This window comes from Sinohyriopsis cumingii, chromosome 7 (genome assembly GCF_028554795.1).
Source record: "Sinohyriopsis cumingii isolate HCF-2022 chromosome 7, ASM2855479v2, whole genome shotgun sequence".
Classification (NCBI taxonomy): Eukaryota; Metazoa; Mollusca; class Bivalvia; order Unionida; family Unionidae; genus Sinohyriopsis; species Sinohyriopsis cumingii.
Window position 1 is genome coordinate 129,174,880 of NC_142967.1, and position 13,430 is coordinate 129,188,309.

Here is a 13,430-nt window from a genome sequence, read left to right on the forward strand (position 1 = left end):
TCATACAAGGCATGCGCTTTTTTGTAATTGATGAAGTGACAACAAATGAATTAGTAGCTCACAGAGGAGTCCAAGACCATGAGAAGATCATGAAAACTCTTGCTGGGAATTCATTCATGTTAGCATGTTCTTGTTTATTGACCTTGATCTTATTATATTTCATGATGGTTGCACAATACAATATGGAGCAAAACTATTTCTGACTAATGTCCATACAGCTTTTATGATCATGCAAAATGTGACAGAGTTGATTTCTAAATATTGTGACTGTTTTATGCTTGACAGAAATAGTAAGGGTTATAACTGCAACTGTGCAATGACAATAAAATCTGTTTAATAGTAGTGATACATAAGCGGTCACTATTGCATAGCTTACTCTTTTTTGTGCCAAAATCTTTTGTCTGTTTGATGTGAATACATCATGCACACAGTTGAGAATTGTCAATAAGGCATGTTCACACATGCACTCTGCATGCCCATGGTCAGAACAGTCATTTTTTCAATGATGCCGTATTAATCAACAGTGTTGGGACTGTGACCAGAAAGAAAATGTTTCTTGCTAGTGCTTCACCTCATTGTGGTCTTCTTATGTCTGTTATATTTGTCTTCTTCATATCATTTTACACACCAGTTAACCTTGTTCACTTTCAGAAAATTGCTCTTTAAGGGACCTTTTAAATTACCATGCTGTATCTCACTACTTACAGGTTTGGAATAGGATGCAGTCATATTCAATATCAATAATACAACTGGTTATGTGTGAATCGTGGATATTATGGGACCAGTCACATATAGAGATGAGGCCCCTCCCAGAAGGTGGGACTGAACATTTGATGAGTGCAACCCCACCCCCAGGAGAAGCCAAGCATATGTCACAGTGAGAGTAGTGTGTTGCACTCTCATGCAAGGGAAGTGAAGCACCCATACATCTCACTTCTTGGCCAGCATGTCACATCCACCTATGAAGGAGGAGCAGCACCACACCCTTCATGGTGTTGAATCAGACTAACAAGATTTGACATATTAATGTAACCTAACTAGTCAATGACCATTGGCCAGACACTGTTGAATGGGCCGGGACCTGTCAGATAATAGGTCAATGTCTGGTGACTGGCACATGGCACTGGTCACCAGGTACCAATGGTTGGTTGGTTTATCCATGTGACTGGTCAGTGTCTAGTGACTGGTCATTGGGCAATTTATCCTTGACCAGTCAGATTGCAGCAGTCACCAGCCATCTTGTACCACTTGCCCACTTTTGACTGGTCATCACTCAGATGTTCCATGATACAGAGATAGTGATGAGAGTTCACCCTCACCCCCTACTGTTACATCCTATGCAGGAATGGGAGTCTGCTGATGGGTTTAAAGGAGAGATCTCTGATAAGGACGGGAGAAATGTATTCGGATCATTATCTCCCTTCCCTTTTATCCCTTTGAATTCTTACAGGATGTATGGCCTTCTACCACAAGAGAAGTGGTCCTTTATGCCTTCATGGACTACTGGGCCCTGAGTAGAGGTGATGCTGTGGTTTGTGCAACACCACCACCTCTTTGTCAGATGGCATTAACAAGAAAGGCTGGAGTCATAGCATCATCTAAGTAAGACAAGTGATAAAGTCTTCTGAGTGGAACGTATAGTACACAAAGAGCCGCTACTGTTAATGATGAGCTACTGGCAGTGGTACAGAGTGCTTCTACACCACCTTACGATTTCAGGGATATTGTGATGCTAGCTGCTTAGAATGTACTAGACTGTGATAATGTGCTGTCTATTCTCATCAACTTCAGTTAGTTTAGCATTGAAGCAGTTCCATTGATGCCTCTCAGGCCCACTAGTTCCTCTTAATTGGATGATGATGAGGAAATCTGGGGCTTCGATGCATTAGTAAACTTTATTTGCCACCTCATACCTGCTGTCATATGCCTAAAATTATCGGTTGCATGTTCTACAGAAGAGTCTTCTTTTTGGAAAAGATCTAAAGGGCTCAAACAACTAGATCTTCTGCTTCTTCCACATTCCTGTTCATATGATCAAATCTCTCAGGTTCTATACAGGCCAAGACATTAGCTAGTTAATTCCCTCATTCTTTGGAAGGCAGGACCCTTTTTGGAGGATTCATTCCAAATTACTGCTGATCACACAGTATTAGCCATCTCAATAAATTTAAACACTAATGCCAAAGTGTCCCTGCTAAAAATCCAAGTAATGTTAGTTGTTTTATGCAGCTTGAACTCTATAATAATCCAGCATTATCCATTTAGATTTTTAATCCTCTCTGAGTTAATGCTGCTTGCTTATAGTGTAATCCAATGAGGTTATTGTCTGTTGAATTAGCAATGAATGTTTGCATAAGCAGTCACATGCTTACATAAGACTTTATCATAAATATACCACATTGGAAGCATGGTGTGGAGAGAAAAAAAGGGACAAATTTCTGTTCCAGAATTTTTTAAAAACAGTTTTGAGTATGTGTCTGAAAAGAGGGATGGAAGACATCTTGGGAGGAAAACCCTCCTGGCTGGGAGGTTCACATATGTGGACTCCATTTCATTTCTGCACAGTACCCATCACCCAAAATATTGGTATGATTTTGAAATAGACAATATCAATGAATGTAACAATTTAGGGCCATCTGAACAACTCTAGGAAAATGGTTAGGTTCCAAGATTTAAGATCTACTCATCCTTTAGGTGACTGGGCAGGTACTTTTTCATATCTAACTTGAATACTTTTGGAACACACATACACAACATTTATAGTTATTGTATTTTTCTATAGATGATATCTCAGGATCAGTTGTTGGAGGAGTAATAGGAGGAGTAACAGGAGGAATTCTGCTGATTTGTGCTGTATTGGTTGCACTATTTATCTGCAAGAAAAGGATCCTTGGTAAGTGGTGCCAAGTTATTTACTGTTGTAATGTGCAGTAGTTTAGAAATATTAGCTAGTGTTGACAATTCCAATATTGACCTAATAGCTAAGCATGGAGGTTGCATGGGAATCAGTCTCAGAATTATAACTTGTTTTTGCAGTTTTGATCTAACCTGGATGAAAGGTCCAGTGAGCTTATGGTATGGCCATGCATTGTGTTGTGCATCCATCCAGAAACAATTGCTTGCTATAAGTCAGGAGTCCCTATTTATGTTCACATTTCACTAAAACTTGACATATGGGCTTATATCAGCTATGAGTGAAATCCATGCACTTCCTCTTGACTGGTTGATTTTGTTACCTCTCTGGAGGTCAGATTTTTTGTTTGATTTTTATCAAACATGGAGCATCAAAGATATCATATATTTGATAATGAGAGAAATCAATGCACATTAATGAAGTGATGATGCATTTGAATGGTTGACTATGTTACACTCTCTGGAAGCCATATTTTTGATGTTGTTTTGATAAAACTTGGAATGTATGCTGATATCATAAAAGCATATATGAGTTATGAGCAAAATGGACAGGAAGTAACAAAGCAGTTACTAGTATCAGGTTTCTATTTAGCAAGAAATTGGGGTGAGAATTTAGAAAACATCAATAACAGAAAAGATCTAAAAGGCAAGGTTATGCAATTCAGGAAAGCATGACAAGTCTGGGTAACCTTGTCTTATTCTTCTAAATGCTGGGTCAGCATTATGACAATTCTGGCTAACTGGGTCATATTCTTTTACATGCTTGTTCAGTATCTTTCCATTATGGGAGATGTAGATTTTATTAGAGTTGACAACCATATCATGAAATCATGTAGCAATATTGTAGTGTAGAACTTGAAGAGGTGGACATAACTTTAGCATGTGTATATTTAGATATACAGTCGAACCCACTTATCTCGACCTCGGTTAACTCGCCAACCCTATTAAGTCGACGTTTTTGAAGTGGAACCGCCAAATTCTCTCTTTGTCTTAGCATTTTCTCATCGGTTATGTCGATTCTTTTATGTCGCCGAACCCTAATATCTTGAGCACAAAAGAGGGCCAAATCATAATCTGCTTATGCTGACATCAGGGCCGAGTACTGTATGCTGTGACAGTCAATCATGCTACCGTACTATACCTACAACTGGCCGACTTCTGAAGACGCGAATAGAACAGATAAAATTAATGGAATAGCTAATCCTATTGTTTGTTGGCTGAGATATGATAAAAAGTTAAAACAGATGTGCTATGATGTATGTATCAAGGCAAAGTTCATCAATTAATTTACAACTGGCTGTGATATTTTGAAGAAGGAGTATGTCACCAAACATAAATCCAGGCGGTGTAAATAATATTTGTGCATTTTACTCATTGATCTTTTCCTTTTGCCATCAATCCTGTGTTACGGTTACAGAGACTTAAACTCCGCAAGAAGAAATAGCAAACAACAAATAAACAAGTTTTGCATAATTAAAAATAACTATTTATTTCTCAAAATACAGGAGTGAAAGAATCCCTATATTGGGTGTTAACTTATGCTACAGTAATATATACGGTCCAATATTGCCAGGTGTTGACTCGTGTAAGTTTCTTTCCTGGGAATGGAGATCCTATTGAAGCATTTGTTTTCAAGCAGACTGTTAAAGGCAAAAAGCAACAAAGCATTTTAGACTTTGTAAAGAAACCATAGTAACCGCGTGTACGATACTTTTCAGAACTGTGTCAGAGTGAAATGACTCGCGAATTTAATTTTGACACTGGTTAGCTTTTTGTAAAAACGAACTACACCCCGCACGTTTTTTGTGATTTTGAGAGCGATCTTTGTGTTTGCAATGTTGGAGAATATAATAAAGGTTTGTATCGAGAATCGATGGTGGTTTGTATTGTATACTGGTAAATCTCTGCTGTTAGTTGGTGCACATATGCCTTTTGTTGTTAGCAAACATGTATGTACATTTTTATAGCATGCCGATCGCTTCATCAAACAAATCGCGGCAATGCTGTTGTGTAAAAAAACCTCCAAAAACACGTGCATCTACATTCTCATTTATTAACGCACATCATGTACATAAAGAAATTTCAAGCACATGTTAATATATTGCCGCCATATTGGTTTTCGTTTATCTCGATCATCGGTTATCTCGACGCTTTTTGGCAAACCCCTAGGCCGGCAACATAACTGGGTTCAACTGTAAACAGTTGTTTGGCAAAATGACTTAGTGTTTTAATTATTATAACACTGTTCCTCATAAGGTTGTATGTACAATAAGAGATCCCAGGTCAAATGTGGTGGAGAATATTTTGGCAAAATACAGATTCAACAACTGAAGCTCAGAAATGACCGACTCTTAATACCCTGCAGAAGGAAATGAGCATCAGAAAGGCCATAACTGTTGGGTATTCCAAAATGGAAACAATACACCCATCTTACAAAGGCCATAACTGCTGAGTATTCCAAAACGGAAACAATACACCCATGTTACAAAGGTGAGTACCAGCATAAAACATCAGAATGTCCATTCCAAAATGCAAGGTGGTGTAAATGCCAAGGCTGCATGTTGGACTGTGCCATATACACGACCAAAGGTTATCAAGATAGGGACATGTGTCTATCCCAGGACATCTTATAAAGATCCCCAGGGATAGGCAGCAAAATCTTTGCTAATGCTAGGCAAAATATAAGACATAAGGTAAAGGGAATATGAATAGTTCCTTCGACAGAAGCAAGACCAATATTAGAATTGGTAGACAGGTATTTCAGGCTTTAATAGATAATGTACACAGGGTGTGTCATGCATTTTGGAGAGAGTATACAGAGAGCCAGGTGGGTTAATGAATATTCTTTGGAAAAGCAAGATCTGATAAATGTGTGGGGTGCCAGTGGAAAGGGTATCACTACTAAAGGACAGGTGATAGTGCTTATACTGGTAGGTGACACTTAGAGTTGATACAGAAATTTCAGGTATTCAAAAACCTCAGTTACTCAGTCATATTAGGCAGAGATTTCTTCCAAAACCAAATGGCTAAAGATAGATTATGTAAATATCTCCAGTGTTTCAGGGTGGTATATGTGTGGTTAGAAATGGTACACTTTAGAAGTTTGGTCTGGCATGGCTAAAGTGCTATATAACTATAGCATCAAGGTCAGTAATAACAGTTCAGGTTCAGATGGGGTCAATGGCAAGAGCAGGTACTAATTTGTTACAACCAGTGGCCAGTCTTCCGGCAAAGCTCAATATTTAATGTGCTAGATGCTTAGTGGAAGTGAAGGGTAACATTACTACCTATCAAGTATTAAATCTAACAAACTCAAGAGATTAACTTATTAACCCCTGGAGGTTTTTGTTGTTTTTGCCTGAAATGCAAGTAGGAAACACATTTTAGGTGGCTATTTCTGAATACATCCTAATACATCGACTTCCAAGAGATTTCCTATTAACCTGATGCCTAATTGTGTTAGAAACATCAATTTTCATTGGCTATTTCACTCGTGCATGAGCAGAAGGGTGAAAGTTCTTCTTTTCTTTTTTATCGAGACCACTCTTGATTCCAAATGCCCTTCTTATCCTACTTTCTGCAAAGGTTCACCTGTCTGTGTGCAGTTGAGACTGGTCTGCCTTAGATCTGAAGCCAAAAAGTATAAAATCCGGACACAAAATCAAATTCCGACCATGGGCGAATTTTGGGTGGAAAAAATCAGGTCCAAAAAAGAGGTTTTTCCCTCTGTATTTTGTAGTGCAACTTGAGTGTCCAGATTATTTGGTATCATTGCCTAGCTACATTTGTCTACCTTTCTATAATAGCACCCACTTTGGTGTATCGTACATGCCCTTGACAGAGCTCGGCAGTAGGCTACTACCTCCTGCCACATAAATGTAGTGCCAGGGATTAATGAGTTAAACTGAAGCATAATCAGCCACTGGCTTTGGTAAAAGCAGTAGGTCCAGAGGTTGTGCTTAGTAAATTCTTGACTAATTGAGCGCCACTAGTGGCTCAATTAACCTAGAGCAGTTATTCTTCACAGTAAAGCAAGTAGGGCATCCTGGCAGTGTTATCAGGGATTATATTCTGCCCTCTATTGCTAAAATAAGTAACTTGACAGATGGCACACTCCCAGCATTAGGCACCACAGTTAGTGTTGATTAGGACACTGATCAGAAATATATCAAATATAGCTTAGGACCTAGGACTTAATCTATCCAAATCTGACCTAACGGAGGGTGACAGAATAAAGTTACAAATGTTTTTAGGTAAGAATAAAGATGTTTTTTGCCCAAGATATTTCTGAATTAGGATGTACCAAGGTCTGTTATTATGACATAGATACACTGGGAGGCCCTGCCCAATACAAAAAGGTTTTACTGCACTGCTTCTGAAGCTAAGAAAGAGATAGAAAGACAAAAGAAATGTTAGCACAGAAGTACTTGTAAAGAAACAAGATGGGGACTTCAGGTTTGCAGATTATCGTTCATTAAATAAAGCTAGAAAATCATTGAGCTTCCCTATACCTTGTTCTGATGATACTGCCGATTTAATTGGACAGTCAAGCTCATTTGTACTCCAGTCTTGATTTGAAACAAGGTTTTTGGCAGATACCTCTCTCAGACTTGGCAAAACCTAAAACTGGGTTTATTACATGTGAAAGGTTTTTCCATTCAGGAAACTACTGTTTGGGTTGTCCAACAGTCCTTTAGCCTTTTCTATGGTCATTACGCAGGTTTTACAAGATTTAAACTGGAAGTTTGCTCTAGTCTGTATTGATGATGTTCTGCTTTTTAGCAAGAATTTTTATGAACACTTGGAGCATATTAATTTTGTTGATTGACAGACTTCAGATTGCCAATCTGCACCTTAACCGTTCAAAATGAAATTGTCTTGTCTCCCAAGTAAAATACCATGACCATATCTTTAAAGAAGACATTCATGAAGATCACAAAAAGGTGAAGGCCATGTCCAAGTTTCCCCTGCCCAAATCACAGCATGACATGAGATCATTTTTAGGACAATGTAATTATTAATGCAGGTTCGTCAAGGGGTTTGCTAGCATTGCGGCATCCTTAAATGGGCTCCTACAAAAAGAGTCCAAGATTATCTGGACTAAAAAATGTAATAAATCTTTGAAGGCTTTCAAGTTGCTTTGACCACAGTCACCATTTTTTGTACCCTGATTTTGAGAAAGAATTTGTCCTGTACACAGATGCCAGCAGCATAGATATTGGCTATATTTTAGGACAGAAAGATGAAAAAAATAGAGAAAGGGTTGTAGCTTAGGGTGGTAGAGTTTTAAGAAAGGCTGAAAAGCACTGGGGAATTACTGACCTGGAATGTCTAGCATTGATAGAAAGATGTACGCTATTTCCATATGTACCTAGCATCCAGGAAGTTTATGGTTATTACTGATCATGCTGCAGTTAAATTGATAGTCAACTAAATAGAAGGCAGGTCGCTTGCTGATGTAGGCATTACTTCTACTGAGGTATGGTTTGAGATACACTACAGGCTATTAAAGCTCAATTCAAATGCAGATGGGTTGTCACATAGGACATGCCCAGATCAGTCTGTAAAAATCCTTTATCATAAGGTGTGTCTACAATATGTGGTTGTGCATATTCGCTCATGTCCCAGTTTTGTAATTCTCACACCCACCCACCTACACAAACACCCACACCAACTCACATTGCTTTATTCTAGCTTTAATATATAAGATCCAATCAAGTTTGAAGGTTTTTTTATGTTATTCTTTCTTAAAATCTAAAAATATTTAAAAAAAAACATGATGAAATTCTTTGCATTTGTGTTGTTAATATGATTCATCGAAAATGATAAATCTGATAGGAAGTTATTAATTTTAAAAACAAACTCATAGTAGAATCTTTATTGAACTTGGATTATAATTTGCAGTAAACTGGTTGTCAAAAAGGACAATGTTCATGAACTTACTGTTCACTTATAGACCTTTCCAGTGGACAGTTTTATGATACTTACTTCCACCTGTTCACTATGCTTCACTACACTCATCTGCCATTAAGGTACTGATTCTATATCTGCCATTAAAGTACTGATTCTACATCTGCCGTTAAAGTACTGATTCTACATCTGCCATTAAAGTACTTATTCTACATATGCCATTAAAGTACTGATTCTACATATGCCATTAAAGTACTGATTCTACATCTGCCATTAAAGTACTTATTCTACATATGCCATTAAAGTACTGATTCTACATATGCCATTAAAGTACTGATTCTACATCTGCCATTAAGTACTGATTCTACATCTGCCATTAAGTACTGATTCTACATCTGCCATCAAAGTACTGATTCTACATCAGCCATCAAAGTACTTATTCTACATATGCCATTAAAGTACTGATTCTACATCTGCCATCAAAGTACTGATTCTACATCTGCCATCAAAGTACTGATTATACATCTGCCATTAAAATACTGATTCTACATCAGCCATCAAAGTACTGATTCTACATCTGCCATTAAAATACTGATTCTACATATGCCATTAAAGTACTGATTCTACATATGCCATTAAAGTACTGATTCTACATATGCCATTAAAGTACTGATTCTACATATGCCATTAAGTACTGATTCTACATCTGCCATTAAAGTACTGATTCTACATCTGCCATCAAAGTACTAATTCTACATCTGCCATCAAAGTACTGATTCTACATCTGCCATCAAAGTACTGATTCTACATATGCCATTAAGTACTGATTCTACATTTGCCATTAAAGTACTGATTCTACATCTGCCATCAAAGTACTAATTCTACATCTGCCATCAAAGTACTGATTCTACATCTGCCATCAAAGTACTGATTCTACATCTGCCATCAAAGTACTGATTCTACATCTGCCATTAAAATACTGATTCTACATCAGCCATCAAAGTACTGATTCTACATCTGCCATTAAAATACTGATTCTACATCAGCCATCAAAGTACTGATTCTACATCTGCCATTAAAATACTGATTCTACATCTGCCATCAAAATACTGATTCTACATATGCCATCAAAGTACTGATTCTACATCTGCCATCAAACTACTGATTCTACATCTGCCATCAAAATACTGATTCTACATCTGCCATTAAAGTACTGATTCTACATCTGCCATTAAAATACTGATTCTACATCTGCCATCAAAGTACTGATTCTACATCTGCCATTAAAGTACTGATTCTACATCTGCCATTAAAATACTAATTCTACATCTGCCATCAAAGTACTGATTCTACATCTGCCATCAAAGTACTGATTCTACATCTGCCATTAAAATACTGATTCTACATCTGCCATCAAAGTACTGATTCTACATCTGCCATCAAACTACTGATTCTACATCTGCCATCAAAGTACTGATTCTACATCTGCCATCAAACTACTGATTCTACATCTGCCATCAAAATACTGATTCTACATCTGCCATTAAAGTACTGATTCTACATCTGCCATCAAACTACTGATTCTACATCTGCCATTAAGGTACTGATTCTACATATGCCATTAAGGTACTGATGCAAGAAAAACTAAATTAAACAGGATATGCCACAAACACTTTCATATTCCTTTTTCGTTATACATAAACTTTATTTCCATTTAAATATTTGAATGTGTATTCCCAAACACTAAAAAGAAGATAAAAACATACACATTAATCATACACATGTGTTGCAAAATAAAGGTCCTTATTTCTGAAAAAAATCTCACTGGAAATTGAGCAATTGCTATCCTTTTAATTTAAATAGAGCAAGAAATTTCACTTAAAAAAAAATAAAAATTTAACTTACAGAGAAATTCTGAAACTGACACATTATTATGTAAATGAAAAAAAAAAAGCCAGAGTAATTGGAACATCACCCAGTGAAACTTGGCAGCCTCCTGAGTAACTGAGCAGCCTTTTCTAGGATCAAACTGCACACCTTGAAAGCATAAGGAAAGGGCTTGAAAACGTACCCTAAATATTGTCTGTTTCATTTTAGCCCCTGGTCAGCACATCCTATCTGATGGGGTTCCCATTTTAGCAGTCAAAAACCAACCAAAAAGGCAAATGAGATCCAACTCACAATCAGTGCCTGGAACCTATGCAAACTAATGGACAGTACATCCATGGATAGACCAGAGAGAAGAACAGCCCAAGTTGGTAGAGAACTGGCGAGATGCAGCATTCAGATATCAACACTGAGCAAAGCTTGCCTAGCTGAGGAAAGACAAAACACCAAAGTAAGATATGGCTACACCTTCTGGAATGGCCAAAGTAAAGAAGAGCAATGTGTTGAGTTTGCCATCAAATCACATCTAGTTAGCAAACTCCCAAATCTTCCAAAGGGCGTGAATGATAAACTAATGCAAAGGAGACTCCCACTGTCTGGACAAAGACATACAACTATCATCAGTATTTATGCATCCACCACGACCAACCCAGATAAGATCAAGGACAAATTTTATGAAGACTTAAAGTCTCCTATTGCAGGAGTACCAAAGACAGAAAGCTCATCATCCTTGTTGACTTTAGTGCTATAGTTTTTGAAAGATCACCACTTGGCCAGGTGTCATTGGCAAAAGTGGACTTAGCAAATGCAACAGCAACTGACTCCCCCTACTGAGAAAATGTGCTGACCTAACATTGTATTCTGCTTGCCAAACTGCAACAAGACATCTTAGATGCACCCACACTCAAGGCACTGGCATGTTATTGACTGTGTCATCATCAGAAAAGACAGGCAAGATGTCTGAGTGTCAAAGGCCATGAGAAGTGCAGAATGCTGGATTGACCACAGGTTCATACTTTATATTGGGATCCAGCTTAGCAGGCATCCATAAGGCAAAAAATGCCCATAAAGCTTAATGTCACCAGGTTAAAAAAGGAGAATGTGGAACATGCATTTGTTGAAGAACTGTGCAGCCAACTGGATACAATTGATGCAAACTCCAAGAATGTCAAAGAACACTGGGCATCCTTCAGAGATCTTCAACAGCATGCAAACCCTCAGTTCCACCACACATAAACATCAAGATTAGTTTGATGAGAATGATGCTGCAATTCAGAATCTTCTGAATGAGAAACATCATCTGCAGAAGACATATCTGAAGATAGCACTTCATCATCTAAGAAGGCAACCTTCAACAATATTAAGAGGACTGTCCAATGCAAACTCAGAGAACTGCAAGACTCTGGTTGAGAAATAAGGCTGATATATTCAGTCCTATGCAGAATAATATGAAGAACTTTTATAATCCTTTGAAGACAATTTACAATCATCAAGAACATCTTCAATGCTGAGTGCTGACATTGCCATGCTGCTTACTGACAAATAAAAATTACTATCACTGATTGACTGCCGCAAGTGGAAATCAACATATCACCTGCTGATCCTCCAAAACTTACTGCAACTGTGAAAGCAATTGGCAAAGCACCTTGAGTAGATGCTATACCAGCAGAATCCTACAAAGCTGGAGGCTTGTACATGGCACAGAAACTGATATCTCGTTTAATCAAGGTGGACTCTGGGATCTATACCCCAGGAGTACAAGAATGCATCCATTCTTCACATGTAGAAGTGGAAAGGGAACAGAACATCAACCTGTATATGGCATTCATTGACCTCATGAAAGCCTTTGACACAATTAGCCATGGAGGCCTTTGGAAGGTCATGGCAAAATTTTAGTTGCCCAGAGAAATTCATTATGATGGTTCAGCAATTCCATGATGGCATGCTCGCTGATGTTGTAAATGATGCTGAGTCATCTGAACCATTCCCAGTCACAACCTCTTCAGGATGATGTTCTCTGCCATGCTTATTGATCTCTCTGATTATGACACTTTATCGACATCATATATTGGCTGAAGGCGGGCTGATTAATCTGAGTAGACTAAGTCAAAAATGAAGTCACAGTAAGTGACTGTTCTTAATCTTCTGTTTGTTGATGACTGTTCCCTGAATGCAAATCTGAGTCTGACTTGCAACCATGCATGGGCCACATCTCTTCAGCTTCTAACTGACAATGTGCGTCTCACAATTAGTACCAAGAAGAGAGAGGTGATGCGCCAGGAAAGCCTTACAGACAGCCTACCATCACTGTAAATAGCCACACCCTTGAGACAATTTTCACCTCTCTTTGCATTACACTATCATGTGCTGTCCACATTGATGATGAAACCAATGCCAGAATTGCTAAAGCAAGCATGTCCTTTGGCAGACTACATGCAAACGAGTGGTAGTGCTGAGGCATCAGTCTATAAACAAGCCTTAAGGACTATGAAGCCATTGTGTTGCTGACCCTGCCATATGCTTGTGAAACCTGCATGGTGTACAGATGTCATGCCAAGAAGCTGAACCATTTCATATGGGCTGCCTGAGGAAAATGATGACAAGATGGCTGGACAGGGTTCCAGACATTGCAGTTCTTATATGAGCAGGAATTCCAAGCATTCACTCTCCAGATGAAATCACAGGATGGGCAGGCCACATCACTAGGATGTCAGAAGAGC

The 13,430-nt window shown here is 38.2% G+C and overlaps 1 protein-coding gene across 7 annotated transcripts in view; it reads left to right on the top strand.

Annotated features, from left to right (window-relative positions):
* Nucleotides 1-13,430, top strand: part of LOC149796109 (uncharacterized) — an 89,913-nt gene that overhangs the window by 42,054 nt on the left and 34,429 nt on the right. For 6 of the 7 annotated variants that reach the window (XM_089966027.1, XM_089966031.1, XM_089966029.1 and 3 more), the window contains one exon: nt 2,783-2,893. The exons of the other annotated variant lie outside the window; for it this stretch is intronic. In XM_089966027.1, coding sequence (XP_089822153.1) covers nt 2,783-2,893 — 111 coding nt within the window. The remainder of the gene's footprint in view (nt 1-2,782; nt 2,894-13,430) is intronic. 7 annotated transcript variants of the gene reach the window in all.